The following is a 25,664-nucleotide window of genomic DNA, read 5'->3' as shown; positions in this document are numbered from 1 at the left end:
ACTGCAGGATTATCTTGTCAACATCCTTCTTGAGGCTGCAACAAAGGAACACTGTGAAGGGGCTAGGTATGCTATTACATTAATGAAATAACATTGTATTTGTTAGTAGTACAGTAATGAAGTGACAATGATCTGCAAGGCAGCTAAAAGCTTATTTGTGAAGCCATTCTGTCTAAATCAGATCTGTTTTATGCACTCCAGGTGTATTGCTGTGTGCAGTCTGGGCTTGTGGGTGTGTGAGGAACTGATGCAAGAAAAAATCCATGACCAGGTGAAAGATGCCATCAATGTCCTGGGAGTAACACTGAAGGTCAGTGAACAACCCCATGCACCGGGCCTTTCCTGTACTATGTGTGTGTTCTTTGGGGATGCAACGGTAAAGCCATATATCTGCATGATACATTTTGCACTGTGTGCATGTGTGTGTGTGTGTGTGTGTGTGTCTCGACTGGTAAAACGCCCTCCCTACTACATAATGTCCCATTTCCCACACGGTACATATTTCAAATGAGGGACAGTCTGCTTAAAAGTGGATGGAAAGGTGAGGCATTTGTCGACAGAGTAAATATGACATGGATTATACAGCCCCGCCCGTCTGTGTTGCCGATGTGCAAAGGTGAGTCGGACCCCCACATCTTGGCCCTGACATGGAGGTGGGAAGCACACCTTGAATGCACAAAGATGAGTACATAAGATTGAAGCAGTGTGCTGCCATTGTTGAGTCGAGATGATGGTTCTGCAAGCTGTAACTATTAAAACTGTACTTCAGGTAAGGAACTAAAAAATTAAATGTTCTTGCACCTTCCTGAAAAGAAACACTGAAAAGCAGAGGTGTCCAACTTGTGTCCTAGTGGCTAACGTGTGTCTCAGTATGTTTATGAACACAACGACACATGGTGACCATTCCAACTATGACAAGAAAAAAAGCACTTTCAAAGTATTTACTTGATGGAATAAATCAGCTGGTCACAGTGTTTGTAATTGAATAGAATACCGACATACCCTGAGCATGACAATGATTAGCTTTTACAGAAATGATGTTTACTGTAGAATAGTTAACAAGGTTTATAAAGGAAATTAGGATAAAACTACTGCATTAATGTGACTCATGGGGGTATTTTGGAAGAGCCCTCTAATTCCTCTGAGTAGAGAGATGTGGAAAACCTGAAGGTTTTTTTTTTTTTTTTCTTATGGAAACGGACTTGGGTGGTGGCGTAATTTCCAGGCTGCTCTCGCTCAGTAGATGTGGGCCAATTTAAGCAGCTACATCTCCCAGCTTCCTGCTCGAGCAACCCCCCACCCCTCTCTAATGGAGCAGTAATCACTCCCCTGTACAACTTGACACACAGACTCCGCCAGCCCCAAAATAGAGGGTATAGGCTGGGTAAGAGTATGTTGCAGAGGGGGAGAGTGGGGTTGAAGAGTGGCACTGACAGTCTCTTTTCTAAAAGCAGGTGCTGAACTCTCAGGGCCTCTTTTTGTGTTTGGCCATTTCTGCACTCACCACATTGTCTCCCCTTGTTACATGTTGAGAGGCATTCAACTGGAAGAAATAGGAAATTCTATTTCTCTCCAAAGAATTTCAAATCACTGAAGAAATCCACATTTTGGCAGAAATTGTCAACAGTCCAATTCTTGAAAATGAGGCATGGGGGTAGAAGTGGAAATGAATGTATGCTGATTATCTATCGCATTGTGAAAAACAAGATTCAAGTGAGCTTGTGCAGAAGGTGGTCTCAAGTCAGTGTGTGTGTGTGTGTGTGTGTCTTTCTTTTAAATTATTTCTGTTAGAATTGACGTATTTAGAACACAAATTCATCAAAGTCTAACAATGTAGGCCAACACTCCTTGGTCTAATGTGCTGTGTCAAATCAAGAGCACGATTATATGTTTAAAAACTCAACTTAAAAATTCAAACGCTCATTAGTGCTTGCCAGTTGGCAGACTGGCAATTGGGAGCACCAATGACAGTTTCTCAGCTCAGACTCCGCTCGGAGCAGCAGACATTCTTGACCGCATTTAACCATGGTAGAAAGCCGACAATTGGTTATCACAAAAATGTTTTAAAACGCCCACACAGCCAGGAGACCTGGGTACTCCTCCCACATTCCAAAAACATGCTAGGTTAATTGGCGACTCCAATTGTCCATAGGTATGAATGAGAGTGTGAATGGTTGTTTGTCTATATATGTGATCTGTGATTGACTGGCGACCAGTCCAGGGTGTACTCCGCCTCTCGCCCGAAGACAGCTGGGATAGGCTCCAGCACACCCGCGACCCTTGTGAGCATAAGCGGTATACAAAATGGACAGATGAAAATTGATCATTTGAATGAGAATTGGCAATGTTATTACACTACAAAATGATTTGTAATAAATTGTGTGATAAATTGTTATACTGTAGCTATTGCTCTATTATTTACTCTCTTGACTTCTTATTGTACACCAAACCCCATTTCTAACCATACTTTTCATTCTTTATGCAGTTCGGAAACAAAGCAGTGGCTCAGGTCGCCTCTGACGTGTTTCAGTTGCTCATCTCTCACTGGCAGCCTCTTCGGAATTTGGATCCCACTCTGCCTAAGAAAATAATTGAAGTAAGATACGCATCCACTACCCTATGTGTTGTTAGAGGCATACTAGAATAGGGATTTTAAAAAATGTTGTTGTTTTTTTTTTTGCCTCAACATGGTATTTGAGCCCAATGAGTCATTTTTGTCCATGTTTTGTCCCCTGGCAGATATTTGTGGCCACAATAGCCTTTTTGTTGCCAAGCGCAGAGCACTCAACAGTGGAAGCGGACAAAAAGGTACATGTTGGAAAGGACATGAAATGGCTGAGATCTGAAGGACCTTGCTCTATCATGTTGGAATGGTGCATTTATGGAGGAATGTTTTCACTGTTGTGATTGATGTTTTCTTCTCTACCCTTTTTGTTTCCTTTGACCATTCCCTAACCCATTTGCTTTTCTGGAACACTTTTGTTGGATGTTACTTTTATTGTGTTTTTAATGTTTTCTGTTTTGTATCTGACCCCCTTCTAAAAATGTCTTCCAAACATCCTCAGTTGATGGTGTCCCTGCTGCTTTGTCTATTGGACTGGTGCATGGCCGTTCCCTTGAATCTGCTGTTGGAACCTATTACCATGTCTGTGCTGGAGGACAACACATCCCACAGAGCCCCACTACTGGACTACATATACAGGGTGGGTACCATCGCTGGCAACTTGGGAGTTGGACAACACTTAGATGTTACTACTCTTTATCTTGGGTCTGTGCAAGCTTCAACTCTGACAACTCACATAGAAACCACTTCCACACTAAGACCTTGTGGCTATGGCTCATTTAACAATACAATTGTTTTCTACTTCCCTCTCATTCTTTTTTTTTTTTTTGTTCTCTGACCCTGAGGATGCCGAGCAGGCTTCCGGCTAAAATGAATGACGTATTATTCATTCCCTCCTGTCTGGGCAGATGCGGTCAACGGTAGATCTTTGTAAGGATGTCAGCGCTGATAAGAAATGGTCCAATTATTCAAACAGAACTCATTGTCCACTTGATAAGCTCAGGCCATCAACGCTTGTCCTGCAGATTTGAATGGAATATGTCTTAATATGCGAGCGACTGCAGCTGCTATAAAACCAAAGACAATTAGGCATGATTGGTTGTCTATCACCGCACAAAAAAAGGCCCCTGTGGGTTTTATTGGAAATAATACATCAAGCAAGGCATGACAATACAGTATTAATGAAATATCAAGTTGAAAATCTGTATATTTCCATTGACAGAGGGTGACTGCTAATTATTCCACACAAAGAATGTTTTTTTTCTAACAGAGAAAAACCTCCGTGTTTATTCCATTACTGACCAAAATACGTCAATGTCAAGGCAGTGGCCTGTCTGTTTGTCCTCCGTTGTTGACCTTCCTTTTTATCACAATTTCCAATTTACAAGCTTTTTCAAACCAAACAATCAAATATCAGCACAATACATATAAGCACAAAGGTTTGTTGTCCTATTCATTCTGGCTCTGAGAGTGTATTTGTGATGCATAACAGAATGCGGATTAGTTGCAAAAGCAACATTACACTAGACCTCTTTGGCTTACTGGAGTTCTCTACTCAAGCTTCTCCATCTGCTGCCTGTTCCTGCCTCAACAGTCAGCTGCACCACCCCTCCGTGCGGGCGTGTGAGTTGTACATCTGTCCAAATTTAAATTGATCCGCCTCATAAGGGTAAACTTGAGATAAGGGGAATGTGCGGATATTACATACAGTAAGGTTTTATGTGGGACAGTTATGTTCAGACATGTATAAGTTGGTGCTTAGGGAAAGTTAAGGGGTCAATCTGAATATAATTCAATCCTTCTCATAGTGTAGTGTGGTACATTTGTACCCTGCTTAACAACACTGTGCTCATTTGTCTCCGTGTTACCCTCCACGAACTGTTGCTATGCAAAGTGTAGTCACTTAGTTGTCAAGCGCAGCCGTGGGTTTTCCCCCCTCCCTTTCTGTCCCTCCACCTCTCCTCAGAGAGAAGCTCTTTGGGGGCTTTGGTGTAGCAGCTGTTTGGTTCAGGTCTTTTCACCATAAAGCCGCCTGTCCCTCCCCCATGTACTCAAAGGTCTGCATGGGAGATTCATCCACATACTGTCTGCATTGCCTCACACAATACTGTTTCAGATGACGGGCCCAGTCTGCCTTCTCTGTGCGTCTCTCCGCCAAGTGTGCACTGAAAGGGATAAGCCTTTACATGGCTTTACCCAAGTTGCTCTACTGTGACCGAGCGGGCCCCTCATTTACATACATTAGGCATATGATCTTTCCTGTTACTCGCATCAGATAAAATACAGGTGTGTTTGGAGGATGCGTGTGGTGGTGTGGAGTTAAACACAAGGAGAAAAAAAAGTCTTAATTAAATCAAACAGCATAAACCTGTCCAATGGCTGTAATCGACTGCCCCAGCGCGCCTTATCTGGCCCTGCCAACGGATGCTCTGCCATCTGTTATGTAGATCGATACATTCTTGCAACACAGGAGAGATGGATTAGAAGCAATAAAAACACTCTTTTGCTCCTCTTATGCTCCTCTTCCTCCTAAATACACACAGTGTGTTTCTGCTAAGGAGAGTGTGTTTTTTTTTTTGTAGGTCTTTTTTATAATTTCAGTTTGGGTGAAAATCTGCAGGTTATTTTGGTGTTACCAATTAACAGATTTGATTTTCGCTGATTTCACTGGCAGCTTTTCAGAGGTCTTAATACTGCTCTTAATGCTGAATCATGTCAGCCTTAAACAGGCCTGCAGAACTGTCATTGCACATCATCTTTGCCAGGCACCGTCATATCTAATCAGGCAGTGTCTTTGCACATCACTGATACAATTTTGCCATCCAAGCGTCTCTTACTGGCGGACGAGAGACTGCATACATAGGCAGGCGCACAATATCTGGACACAATCAAGTGTTGTCCTCTTTTTACTTTTTCTTCAGATGCTGCACTGCTGTGTGTCAGGCTCAACGCTCCACACGCAGCAAAGCCACTACCTCCTCAGCCTGGCAGACTTGTCCACTGACTACGACCTCATGTTGGGACAGGTTAAGAGCTTTGAGCCGCCACCTTCCCAGCCAACCACCACAGACTTTGGCAGCTTGCTCACCGTAGCAGAGGGTAAAGAGCATGACAAGTTTACAAGGTCCACAGCAACTATACCACCAAACCAAAGAAAAATCACTGAATTTTGCCATTTATCTTTTTAAAATGTATGCTTTTAACACACAGCCATGTGTTGGATCCCGAAATCGATCCGGAAGTAGAGACTTCTCTCAATGCTAAGTAGCTTTAGCATTATAGCGTTGTCGTTCTTCTTTTATTGGAAGCAAATGAAGCCACCCTCCAGAATCATAATGGTATCTCTCATATGTTCATCGACCAGTCCAGGGTGTACCTCCCCTCTCGCGCATTGACAGCTGAGATAGGCTCCAGCATACCCGCTGCCCTCGTGAGGATAAGCGGCATAGAAAGTGGATGGATGGATCATCTGTTCATCATCCTTCAGGAACCTGGAAAACAAGCTGATGAGCAGAGAAATGGACAAATACAAACACAACACTCCATAATTTCTTCTCACTAATTTTTAACAGTTCAGCATTAGTGGAGGTTCTTGCTAGCCTGACTGATATTTGAGTTTTATGTGGTCATTAAAACACATCCCATGTTGGCATATGATTTAAGCACCTGTCTCTTCAGCGTCATGCCAAACTACTCTTATCATCTTTCCAAAAATTGGAGTTTGCTGGAAGACTTAATTCTAAGTAGTCCATCCGCTTTAGAGATGGCCAATGCCAATATCCTATTAAAAGTATGAAAAGAAAATCAGCCATCAGGGAATGGAATGTTCACATTAGTGTTCACCCTTAGAAAGAAGAGCCATTATGGGGTTTAGATGGAAATATCATATTTTTCCTATTTTTTGTGACCTTGTGATTCCATTAGGCACTGTTTTTGTCGTTCTCTCCAACTCTCATGTCCTCAACTTTGAAAAAGAATCTTGAATCCAAATCCATGCAACATTTTCACTGAAACAATGACAGAATATGGAAAGTATGGTCTGCTTCCGAATTCCCAGGTCATTGTTTCTTTGTGGTGAACAGCTGCACATAGTCGAAATAACAAAACACTATCAAAAGGGCAAACCAAAGAGTGCCGGCCTAGTTATATTCAAGCCCCCACCTCATATTGATCAAGTCACATCAAAGGGCCTGCATATTTCTAATGCAGCTTGGCCTGCTTTCTAAAGAGCTTTTCCCACTTTGATGGGGGATGATGGTATTGATAGCACTGTCACAATGCAAGAGTGCATCTTCTTGTTTTTCGTACATCGTATAATGAAGCCCAGCATGCTTTTCACTTGAGCTTAAAAACCCATGCATTTACATAAATGCAATTCACAGAGTCGGGTCCCATTCAGTAGCTTGTGAAGATGGAGGTTCTCATTAGCGTGCGGCCAGTCTAAACACTTGTCCATTATAAGAAGACTCAATGGGCTTTTCAGAGTTGTCTCCTATGATTAGATGCTACCTACTTAGAGTCGTGCTGGCTAAGCTATTGTGAGAAATGAATAAAGCACTCTTATTAGTAATCATAATTGAGATGTTGCCGTGTGTAAAAAAAAAAAATTGCATGTCTACACACAAATGTGGGGTTTTTGAAATATGTCAAGTCAGGATTATAATATAAATCATAGTCTAGCTCTTGATTGGTATTTTTGTGATGCTCTCAAACCCATATGTTGTATATTTTTCTTACTGCCCACATTCTTTTGCCAGAAAAGCGTCGCCGAAGCATGGAGCTGATTCCCTTGACGGCACGAATGGTCATGACACACCTGGTGAATCACTTGGGCCATCATCCGCTGAGTGGAGGCCCTGCCCTCCTTCATAGTCTAGTGAGCGAAAATCATGACAATCCATATGTGGAGTCCTCAGAGCTGTCCTCAGAGGTTTTCAAAAGCCCCAATCTGCAGCTCTTTGTTTTCAATGACACCACATTGGTGTCCTACCTGCAGATCCCTGCTGAGACCCCCCCTGTCGGACACCCCCCTCACCTGTCATCCCAGGTGCGCGTCATTGTCCGTGACATTTCAGGCAAATACTCATGGGATGGGTCAATTCTGTTCTCTACAACTCAGGAAGACTCTGAGCATATTGGAGTTTTTAATTCAGTAGATGAAAAACCTCTGACAACCACTACAGCCCCACATAACAGTTGTAGTTCTCCATCAAGAGGACCGTCCAAGTATCATTCCACTGTCACAGATGCCCCCTCTGACTCCAGCGATGTGGAGGAAGTTGATGTTCTCGATAAACTTTTGGAGGAACTTGGCCAGACCAGCCCAGAATGTCTGCCCCAGTCTCAGCTCAAGCTAAATCAGCCAGCCCCGTCACCTTCGGGCATGAACTTGGAGCAAGAGAGCGCCATCCTTAGTGCCATTCTCCGCCAGACTCAGCAAGAGGAAGAGCAGGTGAGGAGGTGGGACGCTGATGTCAGCTTTCGCGCTGCCTGCCAGAGAGAACCTTCGCACCAGGAGCCCAAAGCACCTTTTTATTTTTGTCGGCTGCTGCTCAATGACCTTGGCATGAACTCTTGGGAACGAAGGTATGCTGCCACTTTTCCTGACTGGTTCTGTTGAACCTTGCATGAATGTATGAAGCAGAAAGCAAGATTATGACTAATCATAATGACTACTGTACTAATAATTTTCTAATAATAATCTACTGCCAACATGTAACCATTTTTTTTATATAAATCAAACATGAAATAACAGTATTTTCTTGTACGCACATATTTGTAATTATGACACCTTCAGGCTCACAGTGACATGTGTTAGTGACTCTTAGTTAAAAGCACTAGATTGAGTGCCTTAATCTTCCCTCCACAGGGTAAAAGTGCCCAGCTGTTTTCACTAAGGTCTACATTGCACTGCCACCTTTTTGCAGTGCCACCAGTAAATTAAAAACCGTACACCTCTTAATGGTGATGGCACAGCATGCACACAGCTTGGGGGAGATTGTACTTTGCACCTGTGCCTTTTTTACATTAATCTTAACAGCCAAACAGAAATGTGAACGCTTGTGTTGACAATGTGCTTATACTGTATATAATATGGTTTAGTCAATAGCAATTTCAGTACTCTTCACTCTTTAAGAGACTTAATACGAGATGACTTATTTGGTCCTTTTTGTCAACCAGGAAAAGTTTCCATTTGCTGAAGAAGAACTCCAAACTGTTGAGGGAACTTAAGAACTTGGATTCCAGACAGTGGTAATGCTTTTGAAATTATATTTGTATATTATATATGGCTGCTGTATCGTTTCTTCACAATCAGATGAAACAAATACACAGGTAGTACCTCACAAAAGTAAAAAAATAAATGACCAATGCAAGCCCTACAGATGACCGGTAAGGTTTAGATCCATCACTTTACCTTCAGCTTCTTTAGCAAGGCAGCGGTTGTGGTGGAGGATTGTTTGGGGTCGTGTCATGTTGGATTAATGCGCTGCTGCCCGGATTCCAAAGGGACTGAGATCATGCTCTGGTTCAGTATGAGTATTCATGGATCTCTCAAAGAACCGTAGCTCCCCATTTCTGGCAGCACTCTTGCAGCTGCCGATCACGCTTGACACCATCTGAACCAAATAAGTTTATCTTGGTCTCATCAGAACATCTGATTGTCTTTGGAAAACTGTTTGCAGGCTTTCTTGTGCATGATATTTCTAGCCATGCCGATCAATTTGATGCAAGTATGAGGCTGATCCCTATCCTCTTCAACCTGTGTAGCAATGCCGGCAGCATTCATACCTTTCTGCGACCTGAGTTCAAACTTGAGTTTGTGTGTTTGGTCAAAAACGTTGTCTCATAGTTTGACATTGCCACTGTTTGTCACAGTCTCTGAGCGTGTAACTGGTTTTGTGCTTCCAGAGGGAAGATGACGTCTGTCCATTCAAGGTTGAAAGCACTGTTCACTTTCCTCTTCTTAGAGTGCCATGTGTATTTATTTTATTGTTGTTTCCGGCTCACTCTCGCTGACCTCTTACTCCTCTAACACTGCCTGTCGCCAGAGTGAGGGAGGGCTGGCATAGCAAGCAAAGGGGGACATATGTCTCTTCTTTCACCGTAACGTTCACTCATCTCACTTTTCGTCTTACTGTTTCATCTCACTGTTGTTTTTGTCCATGTCTTTATATGTATATGTATATGGATCTCTGTCGTATCTAGAGTTGGAATGTGCCAGTGCACAGATTTGATTGGCTGAGTAGCATCACGTTGAATGGCTTCACTCTCATGCAATTGGTCAGTGGATTTCCTGAGCTGACCACCCAGTACCGTAAAGTTTAAATAACATTTGCCAGTCAAAATAGACGTGCCACGTCAAAATGGCACCGAAGACTGCAGGTCAAGGTCCAAATTCCATGTTGGGAAGTCTGCAGTAACATTGAAAGTACCCACTGCGGGGCCCGTCCCAGTGTTTGAAAAGCACTAGAGTAGTAGTTCACGTCTTTTTCATAAGGTGCCACGTTGAGCTTCCGGTGACCAGTATGTCAGAGTGTGAGAGGGATAACACCACATTTAACACACTTGCTCCCCATTCACACCTGATACCTTGTAACACTAAAAAGCCACAATTTGGACATTTTCACTTAGGTGTGTACTCACTTTTGGCCCTAATGGCACTAATGGCCATCTTGCATTATTTTTAGGGGACAATAAATGTTTACCAGCTGCACACTGACTACTCTACATTGTAGTCAATGATAACTGCTTTGTGGTTTCTTCCTCTGTAGTCGAGAGACGCACAAGATCGCTGTTTTCTACATTGGCGAGGGCCAAGAAGACAAGTGCTCCATTCTGTCCAACAGTGCCGGCAGCAAGGCTTATGAAGACTTTGTATCCGGGCTCGGCTGGGAGGTACAGTCATTTTTTTTAACACACTTTGAACTGCACAACTACGAGTGCAGAGTCAGGAAGTTGTGATTTTGTGTAGTGAGGTGGACGCAGCAATCGTGTTTTGATCTGACAAATGTTAAGTAAGTTTGATCAAAATTAGACTTGCTTCATCTTCTGCTTGGACTGCTTGAATTGCCGCAGTTCTTGGGGAAAAAAGTTAGCTGGTGCGGCAGTTTATATTCAGTTGTTTATTGCCCAGTATTCAATCCCGACTTCACAGGAATTGCTAACTTGTCGGTCACTCAGAACTGAATGCATTTATTTAATTTTGCACATGAAAAACACGTATAGATGTAGGCCGCTATTTTCATGTGTTTCAGGTGAACCTAGCCACACACTGTGGCTTCATGGGCGGCCTCCAGCGAAATGGCAGCACAGGTCTAACTGCTCCGTACTATGCTACCTCCACCGTGGAAGCCATCTTCCACGTCTCTACGCGTATGCCATCGGATTCTGATGACTGCCTCACCAAAAAGGTACCTAACACTTAAAAACTGATGCATGTCAGTCATATCTTCCCGTTCTAATTAGGATGCATGTAGCTTTACTTGGCATCCCTGGAGTGAGGAAACGAAGACTATGCATGTCTGATGCAGAGAAATGGCTACACTGTTGCGCTTGCCCCGAATAGTATTTTTTGATATCCTTCAGATTGGTGTTAAGCTGTGATCAGGAGGTGTGACTCCAGAATGCGACCATTGATTACTGACCCTGGCAGGCAGACATGACGAGTAGAGAGTGGCGGGCGTGCGAGTGAACAGGGGGGCATTTACCACTGTGGTAATGACAATGATTCTGCTATCCTCTGCCCCCCTCCCTGTGTGCTGTGACCAGGGCCTGGATTCAGCCATTAGCTCTCCCTGCGAGAGCAGGCGCCGGCCGGATGCCGGCAGGATCCTTTTATCCAATTCCTGCTGCCGCCACAGGAGCGATCGATTGAGTTCTGCAGTAGGATTCAAGACTGTAGTACACAAGTAGCAGTTAGTGCAAAGAAATGAGCCGCAAAGGCCCCTGCCCATGCTGCCAATCTTCTCATGCAGTGCCCTGCTGAGAGGGGAAATTCATAAGGCCTCAACCTCACTCCAGTCCTCTACAAACCCTGCGTCACAATAAAACACGTAAAATGCCAAGCCAATGTACTTATGATCCGCAAAATATCACCCAAGTAAAAATCTATCTCTCAGAAGGAAAAAGGGGGGAAAACGGCAGAATGCAGTTTGCTGTCACTCTACAGCCATTTCACAATAGGAACTTGTGTAATTGCTTATGCTCACCTTTCGGCCACAGGCAATATAGATATTGGTTAGCTGGCCACACACACAGATTCCTGGAATGGGATGATGACGGTGGGAAGTGAAGATGATATAAGAATTGGAATGAGGAATTGGCTTCATCTCTTTCCAAGTAGGTTGTTTTCCATGTCAATTTAAAAATAACACTTTTAGTCCAGCAGTCACCCACTTAGAGATATACTGTGGGGTTAGCTGTGTAGAGAAATGGATGTCTTGGTGCCATGCTGCCTGTTTGAAGAAGACTAGGGAGGAAAAAAACAAAAATGAAAAAAAAACCAACAAATTCCTCAATCCAATTGTGTGTTGTAGTGCGGTGCAAGCTGCAGCAGTAGCAGCTGGCCTCAGTAATGCAGTTATAGAAGCGACATGCAGAGTTAGGGGTCAGGCCGTGTGTGTGTGTGTGTGTGTGTGTGCATGTGTGTCAGTGCATGCATGTGTGGGTGTGTATGAGAGAGAAGATAGCCCAAGCTATTTAATTTGCCCCCAGGCATAGCAGCTTCAATGGTGCACCAAAGGTTGTTTTTATGAGTAGCCCCCAGTGTTCTGAGGTTCTCTCATCTGCTATATCCTTGTGTTTGAGGCCCACCGGTTGGGTGGGAGGTCAAAGACTGCTAATTGGACATCATCGTTTGACTTAAATCAAATTTATAAAAATAAAAAAAGAAAGACATTTGGATGTGATTAACAAGGGAGTGAATAAGTGCTGGAGCTGATTGATTGGAGCATAAGCATCCTCATTAAACTTGTGATTTAGCTCATCCGAATGCTAATATCTTAACCTAAATTAACATCGCAGCATTAATTCTCACCTCCAAATGCATATTCAACATTTCCGTGAAATTGTCCCAGTTACTGAGTTGGTTTGTACCTGCCGGTCCTTGGATAGACCAACTGAACTGGTGAGCAGTAATCAGCATGCCGTGTGTTTGTTTAAGATCACAGAATTACCATAATTAAGGGCTTATAATAGAATGCACTAATTGCATTTTTGGTGGCGAGGGCATGTTTTCTAATGGCTCATTAAGCCCACAGTACATTGGCAGATGTTTTCTACTGAGCAGAGTCTTGATTCCTGCTAATATGTCAGCTACACTTGTCAGAGAATATAATGTAACCGTGTTGATTCAACTTTGGGTAAAGCTGTTTACCTGTTTCAAAGTAGCATCAGTCAATTTCCTGTTCTTTAAGTGTACCCTCTTGTCCTGCCTGCTTTCATTTGTGTTTGTGAATAGAGTGGAAATAGGAAGCAATTTAATCTCTGATGGGGGAAGTTAATTGGGTTTGAATTATTGGTTTTAAAATGCTCAATTTTGTGCATTTTTGCTTTTCAATTTGAATGCATGTTGAGAACACCATAAAAGGGGTCAAATCTAAACCAAGACTACTGTTGAAATTATTGTTTTCAAAATGTATTTACTGCAACATCATAGCTGACCTTGTATCTGATTATGTGTTCATTCATTCATTTTCTACCTCTTATCCTCAGAAGGATCTCGGGGGTGCTGGAGCCTATCCCAGCTGTCTTTGGGCGAAAGGTGGGATACACCCTGGACTGGTCGCCAGCCGCACATATAGAAAAACAACCGTTCACACTCACACTCATACTTATGGACAATTTGGAGTCACCAATTAACTTAGCATGTTTTTGAAATGTGGGAGGAAACCAGGGTCCCCGGAAAAAAACGGCGCATGCACGGGGAGAATATACAAACGCCACACAGAGATGCCCGAGGGTGGAATCGCACTGGGGTCTCCTAGCTGTGAGGCCTGTGCGCTAACCACTTGTTCGCCGTGCAGCCGCATTATGTGTTTTCACATAATGAAATAGAAAAAAATATATTACAAGTAGGGATGTCTCAATTAGCATTGTTGGTCTCCGACATGATTTTTTGGATACAATTTTCGATACGAGTCCCAATCTGATACTTTTAATATAGACTATTGACCTAAAATGTTTGAAGCAAGTCACTAAAGTAAAGTGAAGCTATTCTCATAAAATCGAGAATTTGCTAGTATTGTTGCATATCGCATGACATAAAACCCTTACAGACAATGAAAGGTCAGATTCACGGCCTTGAACGCATCGCTGCTAATTCCACCCCTTGAAATTGTCATACTTGCAGACATTGCAACTGGCTGTAAGACTCTTTTCATCTACAATGTTGAAGCGGGCTGCACGGCGGGATTTTCTCCGGGTACTCCAGTTTCCTGCAACATTCCAAAAACATGCATGCTAGGTTAATTGTGAGTGTGTTGTGAATGGTTGTCTGTATGTGTCCTGTGATTGGCTGGCGATCAGTCCAGCGTGTACCCTGCCTCTCGCCCGAACACAGCTGGGATAGGCTCCAGCTCACCTGTGACCCTCAAGCGGGCGGTTAAGTGGTAGAAAATGAATAAAGGAATGTTGAAGCGCATACACACGGCTGACATGGTTGTGTTTACTTTCTGGCCTGACACAAAAGCAAAATACTTTATGGCAGCTGCCGTAAAGATGGGGTGGATTCATTTTCCGCTCTCCGACCTCAATGAAAAAAGGCAAAAATCTTCCTGATCCCGATCAAACAACAAATAACTGCCGGTTGTGTGTAAAATGTGGGCTCCCATCACTCCTACAATTCTGTTTACTTCTGGGGCTTCTGGGGATGATGCCAACCAACCACCAACAACATTGACAGGCTGAAGTCAATCACTTGCCCTAATCTTCTAGCATTTGTGTTCTTGTCATCATCACCATTGGAAGAAAACAGCATGCATTCGCCAATCTCTTGATCAGTCTGATTTTGCTGTTTTGGCAGCTGCGTCACCTTGGAAATGACGAGGTGCACATTGTGTGGTCAGAGCACACCAGGGACTACCGGCGTGGCATCATCCCAACAGACTTTGGAGACGTGCTGATTGTCATCTACCCGATGAAGAACCACATGTATTTCATCCAGATCATGAAGAAACCACAGGTGAGAGACAATTGGATTTGTCATCTGTTTTGTGAATAATACACACAAAGGACACTAGGGAAGCACCATGTACATGATAACAGAATAACACAATTTGAGTAAAACATAAGACTCCTATTACATGTACAGTAATACATATAAAGTGCAATACTGTAACGTATGGGTGTGATTTTGTAACCAAAAAACTTACTGTGTAGTCATGCTGTAAATAAAAGATTGTTTTTATTATGATTCTTTAAACTAATTGCTGTTTTTTTTTAAGATGACGGTAAACAAAAATATGTAATGCCTATATTCATAACATTAATTTCTAGCTTCTACACATTAGTAACCCAATGTTTCCTGGTCGTTTCAATTAGTCTTAGATGTTCTTTCTCCTGTTGGAATACGTGTCTGAAGGCTCTTAGCTTCTGCACTCTCATAGTGCATTATTACCCACACTGTGGGTATGTGCTCTCAGAAATGGTTACTTTCCCTCGCTGGCAGGCTTTCATCTTCAGATACTCCATAGTACTTCACTGGATGTAGACGAGCCTTCTTGTGGATAGTAACATTTTCTGTGGATCACTCAATGCTCTCATATCTAGCATTCTACATACATACAAACAACAAAGACATTCAAATAATGTATTTCTCTTGTAGGCCATGTAACCCTTCTATATTTACATACGTATATCAATAGCTTCCAGATACTTTACAAATAAGTAACATTTGTTACCTATAATAAATGTATATGCACAATCTTGTCATTTTAGGATCACAATTATGAAGTAAGAATTCTCAATAAGATCATGAGTTAGAAAATTAAAAGAAAAAATATAATCAGAAATGTAAAAAAATGTAAAAAAAAAAAAAAAGAGTAGAAGAAGAAAAGAAAAGCGTATTCTAACAAGAAAGAAGGTGTAATTTCACGACAATACATTTGCAATATATGCAAAAAAAATAATGTCATATTAGTACCACAGAGTTGAAATATTAAAGGAAAATAATTTTTAAGTCAAAGTTGTCATTTCTGGGAAACTAGCTTGGGGGGAAATTCTAAGTATTTATTACACTATTAATAGACTTTTTCACCAACCTCGCAAAGCTGAGATGTACTTTTTTCTTGACATGTTTACAGGTGTAACTTCCTAGCATACCTACTTATGGTGCTTTACAAATATCCAAGTGGCCCATGCATCCTTTCATTTTTCCACAATGTGACCCTCACTGGAAAAACTTTGGACACCCGTGGCCTAGATCAACTATGTTTATACAGTGGCTATGATATCAAACACTATGTGCCCCATGTATTAGAATCAATATCATGGTGACTTACTGGATGGACAGTTGTCCGTCTGGTCCAGATGACCTGGGGCATTGTTTACAGTTGATTTTAGGTAGGTGGAAGACATTTTCTTCCACTGCAGCATTTGTGAACGATTTTTCCTTCATTGTGATATAGTCTCCTGGAGCAGTGTCCTCCTCCTTCAGCACAGCAGACGAGCTCCTTATTTACACCACCAAGTTATGCCGGTTCTGACTCCGACGTTTCACCTTCTCTTCTTGCCCACTTAACTTCATAACCTTCTATGACCCACAGTTAAAAATTACTAAAAAAGCACTTTGCCTCTTTCAAATTTCAAATTAAAAGCCACATTTTATGGTACTATTTCATCTATCACCGCAATTTTATGGCAACTAAGTTAATAATAATAAGCTTTAAATCCCCTTTGTTGTATAATTTGACTTGCTATTATCCCCCTTAAATGACCAAGTTGAAGACAGAAGGACCTTTAGGAGAGACTTTGACATTCCCGTCACCTTCCAGGTCAATGACCATTGGGCCTCAGTGATTAAGGGCCCGCATGAACAGACACGTGTGCCCACACACACTCACACACTGCCGCTGAAATAATTATTGTTGCTTTGTATTTGTTTGGTAGCTCAATATGAGGGCATTGTTAAGTATTGATTGTCATTTTAATTTCATTTGCCATACATTGATTCTCATTCAATATGTGCCGTTGTCATGCAAAGTTGGGTAACATCCAGTTAACTGTTGAACCATTGCCTTAAACAGATGGAAAAACGGTCGGTGCACGATTTTTAATCAGCCTCTCTTATTTTTAGATGCAGGCCAGATTATCGACAAAATGAAATTCAGTGATCATGCATGTTAAAATACGTGGTGTCTGTATTGTTACATTTGTTTCACTCTTACATTTTCAGGTTCCCTTCTTTGGGCCTCTATTTAATGGTGCCATCATCAATGGGAAGCTACTGCCAAGTTTAGTGCGGGACACTTGTATCAATGCCAGCAGAGCTGTCAAGTCCCGACTGACACTCTACCAGAGTTTGTATCCTTTTCTTTGTATTACATACATACACACGTACATACATACATGCTTCACTTGGTTTTTCACAGTAGCAGAGAGATGAGCGGAATGTAGTTCTGCAGCCACAAAGACGTGGCAGACATTAAGCTTACATACTGTACATACTATACTGTACATTACGTCATGTTCTCGGATTGATTTATTGCTGCCAGCGTACGCATTACTTCTCTGTGTCAGCGGGAAAAGGTCTGACTGTCAATCAAGCGGAGCGCCTACTAAAGTAACACAACAACATTTTTACAGATTTTGCAACACAGTGATTTTTGAGTCTTTTAAGTGTACGGGAAATACGGTAATAATTACCCAATAATCTGCACTTATTTTAGCCTTTGAGATATTGAAATATTTTTTTGACTGCTAGATTTATAACATTGCAGAACTTCAGCAAAACCAACATCCTGTTTGGGTAAATGTGCAGAGACATGTGGCGTGCTTGTCACGTCAGCCAATGTACACAGCAGAGTGCTGACATGATCTTTATTGGCTGGTTGATTTGCATACAGCTATTAAGCCGGGGCTGTTGCACAGCCTGGAGCAGCATGGGAGGTTGTATGAAGCTGTTTACGGCAGGAGCACTGATAATGTGTCATCATCTATTACTACCATTTTATGGAGCACAAGGAGAGCCCAAATAAGAGCCACATCAACAAATTTGGCACATGCTCACACACACACACACCTCATCCTTCCACCTATCCCCCCCAACAGTGTGCCGTTAAGAGCCTGACTCCAGCTGTAGTTGTCAGTTGGTTTAAAGGCAGTGTAATCACCAATGGAGACAAATTAGCATGTGAATACCAGCAGCACTGGATTTGGGAGGGACATGGGGGGGGGTGTAAGAGGGACAGGATGGCCCCTTGAGGGGGAAACCTGATCTCTCATAACACCCCACTCCTTCTCGGACAGCATGTACAGCACCGCCTCACCAGAGCCCCGCTACCCCTCTGGCGGTTGCTATAGAAACCTTCCCCGAGGTATTTCGGATGAAAGAGTAGTATGTATTGTTTTTACTTTGTGGATCATTGTTTACCTTTTATATAAATTAAAAAGTGGCACATATGTAGCTAGTATGTGTCTGTTTTTGCATCTAGCATCCCCTGATCCCTCAATTTTCTCTATCAGGCCTTGTCTCTGTGTCCCCGGGGGCATCCTGAGTGACAGATGTCTGTTACCCGACGCCAAGAGAATTAGCCCTGTGTGACTCTCAGTGCGAATGGGAGGAGCCAGCTACAATCTTGCTTGCCTCTGTCAGCCTCCGGGGAGTGCAGGGGGCCTTTGATGGACCACGGAAGCCTTACCTGGCATTCCTTAGCAGGGAAGCAGGCAGCAGAACGTCATGATCTATGAAGGGAGATAAGCCTCTGGAGTTCTGGCACTGATAGCCTGCCAGCCATCACCCCTTCCAAGAGATGTGCTGAATGAATATGCCAGGCACACTGAACACGCTGCCAGTATCTGCATGTCCGTCTGTTTGTCTGAGGAGAAGGGAAGTGAATGGCTGCTTTGATTTGGTGACGTCAATGTACAGCAAAGGCATGTGTAATAAATCCAAGGCTTCAGTGGTTGCATATTATCTATTTACTTTATGCTTCCGTCATTACATTTGCAGTTTCACTCTACCAGCTTTTCCTGCACCAGTGTTCAAATTTCTGTCTTCTTTGGAAATGTAGCTCTTTTATCTTGTTCATGTTCGAACAATGATGCAAGCCTTTTTTTGGCTAAATCCCCATTCTTAGTTTACCACAACACAATGCTTTAAACACTCCACAGCCTGCTCTCTGCCTGTGAGGCCACTCTCCTAGGTAATTAGTTGAATATTTCTTCTAAGAAAAGCTATATGACCCCCGTGTATTCTGATAAAAGGCCAGTATGACGCTGTGGCCCCCCTCTCTCGCACTCTGTCAAGGCTAGAGAGGACTCCCAACAGTCTGCTGCAACACTCAGATCTCACAGACTAATAGGATTTGATACAGAAAAAAAAAATGACCACGGGCAACATTTTTCGGAAAATACAGAAACAGAGGCCATACGAGGCTTTTCAAATGTTCTACATGTCCCTTTCTCCCTATTCCTTCTTATCTCATCTGTTCTGTGATTTTAGGAATCTGTGCAGTTTAACTAGTTTTCATAGCAGTGCTCATTGTCAGTAGGAATTTACGTCAATGTTGTCTGTCAAGGCGCAATTATAGACATCTTATAACAAGGCTCTCACAGACAACTCGGTATGTATCATCTATTATTTAGATGGCTGATGGAAAATGCAGCTGGCCAGGGTTTTGGGTGTGTTTGTGTATATTGTCTGTCTGGTCTTTCCTTTACAGTTGCTTTTTAAATGCTTGTGACCACAAGATGTTTGCTTTTATTGAACCGCAATTTCCATCATTTTATCAGCAACAAAGTATAAGTGAATGTCATTTGAAGTCTCTTTTTAATGGTGTGGCATACAAAAAAAGACATGGTAGAAACTCTACAAAAACTGAATACATTTTTCCAATAGGAAATTATGTAAATCTATTCCAGACACCCAAAATATTACCACAAATACCAAACATTTAACAGAGAATAAAACAGAGCAAAATACATACACCCCTGTATCTTAAATCTTAAAATCAGTTGGAGAAATGTAAAGATTTACATTTTTCACTGTTAATAATAATAAAGACACATAATAAAAAGCATTAAAGGATTCCCTGGCCGGAATCTGTCTATAGTGTCCTAACTCTAAAAGAACCACTGTCCATTCTTCACCAAGACTGAGTAACCTACATGTGGATGTTTTGTTTGGGCGCTCAATTCCGCTGACTACTTTATTAGGCACACGGTTTGGTCATACAATATCCAATATGTAGTTTTAGCAATAATTTTCCTTAAAAAACGAATCCTATGTATGTGCCACCGTATTAGCTTGACCGAGCGTTTGAGTGGATCACCTCAACCCAGCCTTGTCCGCATACTGTGGCAGTGACACCACTGTCACTCGAGAATAATGGCTTCATCTCAAAGTTCAGATTCATTTCTTTCTTCGATAAGCACTTTTCAAAACTCAATTTGATATTGTTGAGGGTAAAAAACTGTCGTTGAGTGTGTGTGTATTCAAGAGGCTGCAAGTTTCTAATAGGTGAGACAGTACTGAGCTGACCTTGATTCTGAGACATAGTCTCTCTTTGGACAGAATCAATAGTTTTTGCACACTGTCCTTAGCCCCCATCCTCTGCTGTGACACACACAAACACATACACATGCACAGATCCATCTCCAGGCACCGATCAATAACCATAATCTGTTTCTGCCCTTCGCCAGTCATGCGAGCAAGGCTTTTTTTTGAGTGTGTGGGTGTGTATTTATGTGTGTGTGTGTGTGTGTGTGTGTGTTCGTAGTTGTAGAAAGATTAGAGGCAGGTTTTGGTCTTTTTAGTGAAAAGCTGCTGAAGTCTGCCATGATGCCTCACAGGCCCCTCACAGAATGCTCAGAAAAGATGTACATAATATCAATGGATGTGTAGTGATGATATGATCCCCTGCTTGCAGTCCTTTGTAGGCTGCTAATGCACCACCCCCCCCAGACACTGTCATAATTATTACAGTCTACGGCATTGACTGACATATTTTCACACTCCTTCTGAGCAACTCATTGTCCTGTTTCCTCTCTCTCTCTTTTAGCACCTTTGTCTATTTCAAGCTTTTTCCTTTTGTCTACTGTCATGATTCCTCACCTACCGCAGATGAAAGTGGGATTGTACGGCTGATAGGGTGTCATGAATAGGATCTGTCATGTTAGTGTTGTCTCACATGAATTATTAAGCACCGTTGATAGGTCTAATTTGCCAGCTGTTGTGCTATAACTCTATGCAGTCTCATAGATAATACAAGGCAGTTTATATCACTGAGGAGTAAGCAGTGCTCCAGTGGGCACAGTGCGATGCCAAGCACTGGTCTATTATAAGCCGGGCCCACTCAATGGTCTGAATTGATGTGTGTATAACAAGTGAACTTCCTGTTTATTAAAAGCAGTGCAGCAGTGTGGAATTGTCCTAATATAGACAGAAGACATTTAAACCTCCTGAATATGTATGCAAAATGTGTTCAAGGTTGGTAGGTTATGGTCAGAGGTCATATGTGTCCTTTTACTTTTGGTCAGCATGGTTTTATTGTAACGGGGGCTGTCCTCGGCTTTGATAGAGCGGTTGAAAGTTTATGCGGTATTTGGGTAGCTACCGAGAGAAGGTGTAAGGAGAGGAAGGGGAGGGGGGCATCTTTTCCCCCACTGAATGTTTTAACCTAATCCCATTATCAGTGTAGCGCACTGCCGCCCAGTTTCCCCCCTCCTTTTCCCTTCCCCCCTTTCACCCTTCTCTCCAGCTGACCAGCTGTTCTTGCCGAGACTCACGACAATGTCCGATGTGTTCAGATCACTGAGTACCCCACCCCACCCCAAACACTCACACAAATACACAACGCAACCATGCACAACCAACGCGATTGCTTAGTTCATTGCTCGAACCCAGGAAGGCCAATAGGGAGGAGGGTGTTAGTTTGTGTAAAATGGGCAAGCTTTGGCAGTGCAGGGGGGTAGTATGGTGTGTGTGTGTGTGTGTGTGTGTGTAGGGACTCAAGCCCAGGCCCGTCAAACCAAGAGCCCTGACTCAGGGGGCAGCCCAGCTCGGATGGCATATGGCGTCTAGCGTCATACAACATGCAAAAGTATTCTCACTCCACGCCCCCTCCCATCTACTCCCTCCTCTTTCTGTCTCTCTCCCCTGCTGCTAATGCAGAATGACTCATAGCATTACTCATTTTTATCCTAAACACCCCCCTCTTACATACACACACACACACACACACACCAGTTCCTCCTCCCCTTGCTTTCAAGCCCATAAGACAGGGCGTATGGGACCCACACCCTGAAAGCCCAGAGGGCCAAGCCCAACTCGCTTCACAGGGACACCCCCTTTAAACACAGGTAATGCAGGCATGGAGCCAGAAGGGGCAACAGCAGGAACCCACAACCCAGTCTGTGCTCCAGCATGCACATGACTGGTGTCAAACTGTTGTGAACGTTGGTGCATATGTACAGTGGAACCTCAGTCAGCGCTCACCACAATTAGCAAGTTTTTTTTTTTGTTGACTTTGAAAATTTACACCATAACTTTTCCTCTATTTGTGTGCATTTTCAGGTTAGTGTCTTGTCATATGTGCTTGACTCCCAAAAATCTGTATTTATAGTAAATCTTTGTAAGTATAGTCCTACAATCAGAAAATAATTTTAAATACATATACATTTAAAAATGTTAAGGACTAAATCAACATTTAAGGTTATTTTTACCTACTTAAGACACTGGCAGGCAACAAGACACCCCATGGGCACCATCTTCCTGTTTTGGAGATATTTCTTAAATTCAATACTGTTTCTAATATTCTTTAGTTTGGACTCGCAGCTTTCTTTGGCTCAATTTTGGATTACAGTATTTAGGTGAGAACTATAATTTAGTTAAAACTATAAAATGTGTTCTATGTTAACATTTTTGGCTTTCTGTAAAGAATTAATTGGATTGACATTATTTGTCATGAGGGAAATTGATTCAGTTAGGGTCTGTTTAGGGTAGAGTCAGACCTTCTGGAATGAATTCATGAATGGAAATTGCCTTTGCATTTAGTCGTAGCCACCCAGTCCATATACAAATAACAAACAAATATTGCATAGCCTCATATAACATAAATAATATGGTGCTCTGTATATTTTTAAACTTGACCGCTCCTTCCAAACACCCCCCCCCCCCTCCCCATCCCACCGCCCCTCCTGTGTCCGTCTGTTATCCATTCATGTCTGACATCTGTCTGTCCACTGCAAAGTGAAAACCAGCAACACTGCCAGTTTTGTGTGGGATTCTCTTGTGTACCATGACAAGCTCAAGCTCAGGTTGTTGTTCAGAATAAAGTTGTGCGTCACTCTTTTTTTTTAATATTAAGTAATGTTATGTTGGCGTTGAAGCCATGGAGTTCGATGTCTTGATGGAGGAGGCAAACAAACACACTCCAGCAGAGACAGTGCGTCATCATAATAATGCTGTATTAGTGTATTGCATAATTTAATATATGTACATGTTATGCACAACATCGTGATGTGTAAATATACTGTATTACTCTACAACCTATTAAACGATAACATTTACGATTTATTAGTTTGTGATATTCATGTGAACATGTTGAAAATGTACTTATACAGTATAGCGTTATCTACTTACTAGGGGTGTCACAACCAACTCAGGAGACAAGACGATACGCCAGATTGGGTCCACGAGTTCGAAAGTTTTTAACATTTACTTGGACACTGGACAAACAAACTTTTATACCTAATCAAGTCACAAAGCAATGCAGGTGCGTTTTGATATGTTATTGCCCCACAAATTGATGCTCAAAGATATTAATTAATATCTATATTATATATAATATAATATTTATATTATATATAATATTATTTTTTGTCTACATTTACTTACTACTAAGGTACTTATAAAATTGCACTTCTGGTTGGATGCTAACTGCATTTTGTTGCCCTATACCAGTGACATGAGCAATAACAATAAAGTTGAATCTAATCTAAATTAATGTCAACATTTTTTAAACCTAACAAACAGATAATATATGATCATAGTAATGACAATACAGCTCACTGTATTTCTTTTGTCTACATGTCTATTTGCATTAGGGCTGTCCAGCTTTCCTTTATTTATAATTTTAAAAAAGAATAATAATAAATTATACATGTATTCATCGACAAACCTTTATTCGTTATTAGTATCGCCATTTTAGCTTTTTCTAGTTACATTGTGCCTTTTTGCTCCACACTTTCTGTTGATTTTATTTCTGCAATGAGCTATATTCCCCTGTGCCACACTTTGGACATCCATGCGTGTTTTTGCAATATTGCACTAAGGGACACACAACTCAACAAGGGCACATGGCTCGTTATTACACCACCAGTAACTGTGATGGTGCACTGGAATGATCCAGACACAAGACATTGCAATGTTGCACGTAGGTTTTACCATGGAAGATCATACATGGTTTCCAAATCAGCCCTTATTCATCCAGCGGATCAAAAATTGTTATTTCCGTCAGTTCAAGTGCACAGAAGATTTTCTCTTGTGCCAACCTCTATAAATACAGAAAACGTTGGGACACTCACAAGGGTCGCTGGGTTGCTGGAGCCTATCCCAGCTGTCTTCGGGCGAGAGGCGGGGTACACCCTGTACTGGTAGCCAGCCAATCACAGGGCACATATAGACAAACAACCATTCACACTCACATTCATACCTATGGACAATTTGGAGTCTGCAATTAACCTAGCATGTTTTTGGAATGTGGGTGGAAACCGGATTTCCCGGAGAAACCACGCATGCACCGGGAGAACATGCGAACTCCACACGGAGATGGCTGAGGGTGGAATTGAACACAGGTCTCCTAGCTGTGAGGCCTGCGCGCTAACCACTTAGTCGCCATGTAGCCACATAATAAAATGCCATTATAAAATGCCATTCATAATGTAAAAAAAAAACAACAGTGCCTCTAAATAACAAAAATTGTGCTTCTTCTAAATAACCCTAATACGTCAACAGCTTGTCTAGGGTGACCCTATAATGTCCTCACTGTACTTGTGCTGTTGTGGTACTCCATACACGGGTGTTAGAACCTGTCTGTCTGCTTTAAGTGATTAGCATCCAGCTAGCCATTCCATCTGGTCCCCTCGTCCTGTTTAATTAATGAACTTTCTTTCTCCGCCCCATAGCCAGCCAACGCTACACTAAAGCAAAAGCTGTTAACCCTCTCAGGTTAACCCCACCAACGCCACCCCTCCACTCACACACTGTCACACTCGCACAATACTTGGAGGGTGCATTCTCATTGATTAGTTATGTTTTGTTTTTCTCTCTTTTGTCTTAGGGCTCGTGAAGGGAGGGTTAATGAGCCTCCCTGGAAAGCAGTAGCACTTGAAATTCAAGGATAAATGGGAATCATTTTGTTGTTGTTTTGTGTGTGCGTGTGTGTGTGTGTGTGTGATGAGCTTAGCAAAGACATGGAAGCCCTTGTGCCTGTGTATAGGTTTTCGTGCTTGTGTGCACGTGAATGGTCCTGTGTGTTTATTTGGATGGGTATGAATGGCTTTGAGGTGGGGTGTATTGCATTTCATTCCTGCTGGTCCTTTATTCCGCCTCAGAAGCAGGGGAGTCTGGAACACTTTTTAAACATTGGCTCTGACACTATTCAGCCCCTGCTTCCAGCCATCTCAACAAACTCTTGTCTTGTCCTTATTTTACCACCAAAGTACACACTCCCGCCCTTTATGTCCCCTTTTCCCTTCGGTGTCTCTTGTTACAAGGCAGCGGACAGCCTTTTGTCCCGCTAAAGCTGCCCCCTTTTGTTTGGGCTGCCTTTTTTATCCTTGTGCTAATCGCCATGGTCGTGTGCCTGTTTTGGACCCCATATTTCACACTCAGCTCCCCTTTGTTTGACACACCGCCCCTGATAAGAATCCCAATTCTAGG

General features: G+C 42.4%; 1 protein-coding gene across 7 annotated transcripts in view; it reads left to right on the top strand.

Annotated features, from left to right (window-relative positions):
• Nucleotides 1-25,664, top strand: part of ralgapa2 (Ral GTPase activating protein catalytic subunit alpha 2) — an 84,835-nt gene that overhangs the window by 36,380 nt on the left and 22,791 nt on the right. For all 7 annotated transcript variants that reach the window (XM_058089886.2, XM_058089891.2, XM_058089887.2 and 4 more), the window contains 12 exons: nucleotides 8-66; nucleotides 202-310; nucleotides 2,486-2,596; nucleotides 2,740-2,808; nucleotides 3,066-3,203; nucleotides 5,485-5,662; nucleotides 7,321-8,149; nucleotides 8,744-8,815; nucleotides 10,336-10,459; nucleotides 10,819-10,974; nucleotides 14,586-14,744; nucleotides 16,956-17,083. In XM_058089886.2, coding sequence (XP_057945869.2) covers nucleotides 8-66; nucleotides 202-310; nucleotides 2,486-2,596; nucleotides 2,740-2,808; nucleotides 3,066-3,203; nucleotides 5,485-5,662; nucleotides 7,321-8,149; nucleotides 8,744-8,815; nucleotides 10,336-10,459; nucleotides 10,819-10,974; nucleotides 14,586-14,744; nucleotides 16,956-17,083 — 2,132 coding nt within the window. The remainder of the gene's footprint in view (nucleotides 1-7; nucleotides 67-201; nucleotides 311-2,485; nucleotides 2,597-2,739; nucleotides 2,809-3,065; nucleotides 3,204-5,484; nucleotides 5,663-7,320; nucleotides 8,150-8,743; nucleotides 8,816-10,335; nucleotides 10,460-10,818; nucleotides 10,975-14,585; nucleotides 14,745-16,955; nucleotides 17,084-25,664) is intronic.

This window comes from Doryrhamphus excisus, linkage group LG14, assembly GCF_037039965.1.
Source record: "Doryrhamphus excisus strain RoL-2023G ecotype Guam linkage group LG14, RoL_Dexc_Guam_v1.1, whole genome shotgun sequence".
Lineage (NCBI taxonomy): Eukaryota > Metazoa > Chordata > Actinopteri > Syngnathiformes > Syngnathidae > Doryrhamphus > Doryrhamphus excisus.
The sequence above is the reverse complement of the archived record's forward strand: the minus strand, read 5'-3'. Positions and strand labels throughout refer to the sequence as shown.